This window comes from Fukomys damarensis, unplaced genomic scaffold, assembly GCF_012274545.1.
Source record: "Fukomys damarensis isolate Sample0158 unplaced genomic scaffold, DMR_v1.0_HiC HiC_scaffold_19, whole genome shotgun sequence".
Classification (NCBI taxonomy): domain Eukaryota; kingdom Metazoa; phylum Chordata; class Mammalia; order Rodentia; family Bathyergidae; genus Fukomys; species Fukomys damarensis.
The window spans coordinates 56838686-56841760 of record NW_022900931.1 but is presented as its reverse complement, the minus strand read 5'-3'; the positions used below and the strand labels follow the sequence as shown (position 1 = coordinate 56841760).

The 3075-nt window shown below is 54.9% G+C and overlaps 1 protein-coding gene across 1 annotated transcript in view; it reads right to left on the bottom strand.

The window, feature by feature from the left end:
- Hcst (hematopoietic cell signal transducer) overlaps positions 1 to 3075 on the bottom strand; it is a 5218-nt gene that overhangs the window by 303 nt on the left and 1840 nt on the right. The window contains exons 3-4 of the mRNA XM_010631948.1: positions 539 to 562; positions 5 to 130 (exon numbers count right to left, since the gene is read on the bottom strand). Of these exons, the coding sequence (XP_010630250.1) occupies positions 5 to 130; positions 539 to 562 (150 nt within the window). The remainder of the gene's footprint in view (positions 1 to 4; positions 131 to 538; positions 563 to 3075) is intronic.

The window sequence follows — 3075 nt, the reverse complement described above, 5'->3', positions numbered from 1 at the left end:
GGGCGGGGGAGGGGGCGGGGACGAGCGCAGGCGAAGACCACACCCACAATGAGCAGCGACACGACCGCATCTGCAGCCAAGAGGCCAGCCAGGAGCTGCAGTGACAGCGGCCCACATCCGGAGCAGGAACCTGGAGGGTGGGGCCCAGGCGAGAAGATGGCTGAGGGGCTCTGGGTCTCCAGCTGTGCGTTGGGGCATAGGGAGAAGAGGAAGACCCCTGGGACTGAAGTGGATCCCAGATGCTGGGGTTATGCTAGGGGAAGGAAAGGAGGTCCCCCTAACTCTCGGGGCTGTGCCTTGGGCACACAGGCACCTACCAAAGAGACCCAGCAATCACTGAGTCCCCAGGGCTTCGGTTTGGTAATGACTAGGGCAAAGTGGGCCCTGGAGAGAGCTGCAGATCTTCCGGGGGCGCCGATTTGGACTGGTGGCCAGCCGCGCCCTGGGCAGCCCCTGGGGCTGTTGGAGAACCCTGGGGCCCTCTCCTTTGGGGATGGAAGTGGTACCTGAGTGCCAAAGGGTGGGAGTGATCGCTCACCTGGGGGCATCTGAGCTGCAACCACTGTGGAAAGAAAGAGAAAGTCGATGAGGGGGAATAGTCCCTGAAGCAGAGAAGCAGGTATCTTGAGAAATAAGATCTATTCTGGACAGGTGAATGAGAAAGGTGGGCCAAATGCAAAGTGGAGCTCCCAGGGACACAGAGAGGGACAGAAAGTGGGAAGTAGAAGCTGCGTGTGCTGGTCCATGTCTGTATTCCCAGCATTCTGGGAGGCTTAGGCAGGGGGTTCCAAGTCAGCCTAATCTGGGCAATTTAGTGATTTAATGAGCTTTTCCTTGTCTCAAAAAAAAAAAAAATTTTTTTTAAAGGGCTAGAGATGTAGCTTAGTGCAAAGGCCCGGTTTTGATTTCCAATACCTACCCTGCACCCTCCCCCGCAGAAGAAAGAAAGTGGGAAGACAAGCAGTCACCTGGCACTGAGGGGAGGTTAACAGGACTCAAGGGAGACTACAGGCTCCAGAATGTCCCACCCACATATCCTCCCTCAAGAGCCGAGGCTCTAAGATCCAATGGGTCTGCAGTAAGGGAAGAGACACAGGGGAACAAAGTACCCACAGCACCCCTGTCTTCAGATGTCACCCTTCCCACGGTGCTGTGCCCGCCGCCCCCAATAACTGCCGGTTTCACCTGGGAGCAGAAGCAGGAGAAGGATTCGGCCTGCAGGGACCATAATGGGCGAGAGCTGAGGGCCCTGGCCCCAGACTGTGGTCCAGAGAAGTCCCGAAGAACAGTGGGGGAGCAGAGAGGTGGCAATAGCAGAGGACACCCTCCAAGGCCACCTATTTCCTGTGCGTGTGCTTGTGTGTGGGGGGAGGTTCAGAGAGCCCCAGAAGCTGCTATGGTTGTCCAGGTGGGAGTGACAGGTGGACAGGGTGTGGGCATGGGAGGATTCTAGAAATAGTTGGGAGGTAGAGCCAAGGACATTTTGCTGATGGAGCGGATGTGGGTGTAGGAGAGGGATTCAGTTTGACCTAGTCTTTCAGAGGAAGCAGCTGAAAAGATGGAGCACGGACCGAGCAGTGATGGAAGCTGGCATGAAGGGACGTGCTGAGGACTGGGCACTCGGGGTTGGAAATGCCTGACACAGCTCCCTGTGGACTTGCTGAAAGCCCACAGTGGCTCAACTCTCTCAATCAATTCTCCCTGAGTCTGTCTCTCTCCCTCCCTCCCACCCTCCTCCCCATACTAAGGATCGAACCCAGGCCTTCACACTGAGCTACATGTCCAGCCTTATCTATCCATCTATCTATCTATCTATCTATCTATCTATCTATCTATCTATCTATCTATCATTGCCTAAACTGTCAGGCCTGGTGTTGCACGCCTGTAACCCCAGCACTCGGGAGGCTGAGGCAGGAGGATCGCTGTGAGTTCGAGACCAGCCTGGGCTACATAGTGAGCTCCAGGTCAGTCTCAACTACATAGTGAGACGGTGTCTCAAAAAAACAAAAATAAATAAATAAAAATTGCCTAAACTGGGCTGGAGCTTATGATCCTCTTGCCTCAGCCTTCCAGAGTGCTGGGATTATCCCCCAGCTCTTTTATAAATCTGGTCTGGAGATGGAAATTCAAGGATAGATGGCTTAAGCATGGTATTTAAAACCCTGAGACCAGATGACATCACCAAGGAAGTTTGTACAGACAGAGGAAACCAGCCTCCCTTTCACACACGCACATTCAGAAGGGAAGAAGAGTTGGAATCAGATGGAGAAACTGGGGAATGGCATGGAGGGAGAGTGCAGACCCAGGAGAGAAAAGTCTGGGAAGCAGGAGAGAAATTTGGACACCATGGTCAGTGCGGACATGGTCACCGAGTGGGAACGGAGAGCCGTTTTCCATGGGAATGTCAATCAGTTTGAGGGCTGGAAATTCCAGGTGTCTGGTTTAGTTCACAGATCTCTACCACAGAAGTCAGCAAAGCGCCGGCGCTATGGTAACTTTTTAAAAAAAATTTGAGACAGTCTAGCTAAGTCCCTAAGGAGACTGCTGAGTTTGAATCCTCCTGCCTCAGCCTCCCAGAGCACTGACTGAGCTTACAGGCATTTCCCCACATACACAGCCAGTAACGAATTGTTTTAAATGATGAAGAAAACCTAAAACCTGACTTCTGAGGCAATGTGAGAGAGGACCCCCGCTCCCTGACCAGGGGTCCAGACCTCTGGCTTCCTCAGCTAGGACTCAACAGGAGTCAAAGCCAGCTGGCGAGAGATTCAGAAGTCCAGGCTCCCAGTGTCCCCCTCCTCCTGGGCTCCTTCAGATCAGGCACCCGGACTCCCCAGCTCTTTGCGGAGGAGGGAGGACGAGGGCCCGGGAGTCGAACCCTCCAAGTCAGCCCCGCCCATTCAGAAACTGAATTTGGTGGAGCGCGACGAGGGGACTCCCAGGCCTGTGGGTCGGGCCCCGCCCGGGATTGGGCGGTGCCTGAACCCCAATTTAAAACCTCGCGGGAGACCGGACCCAAGATCGGGAACCCGGCGGCGGCGGCTCCGCGGGCAAACAGCGAGGCTGGCGCAGCGC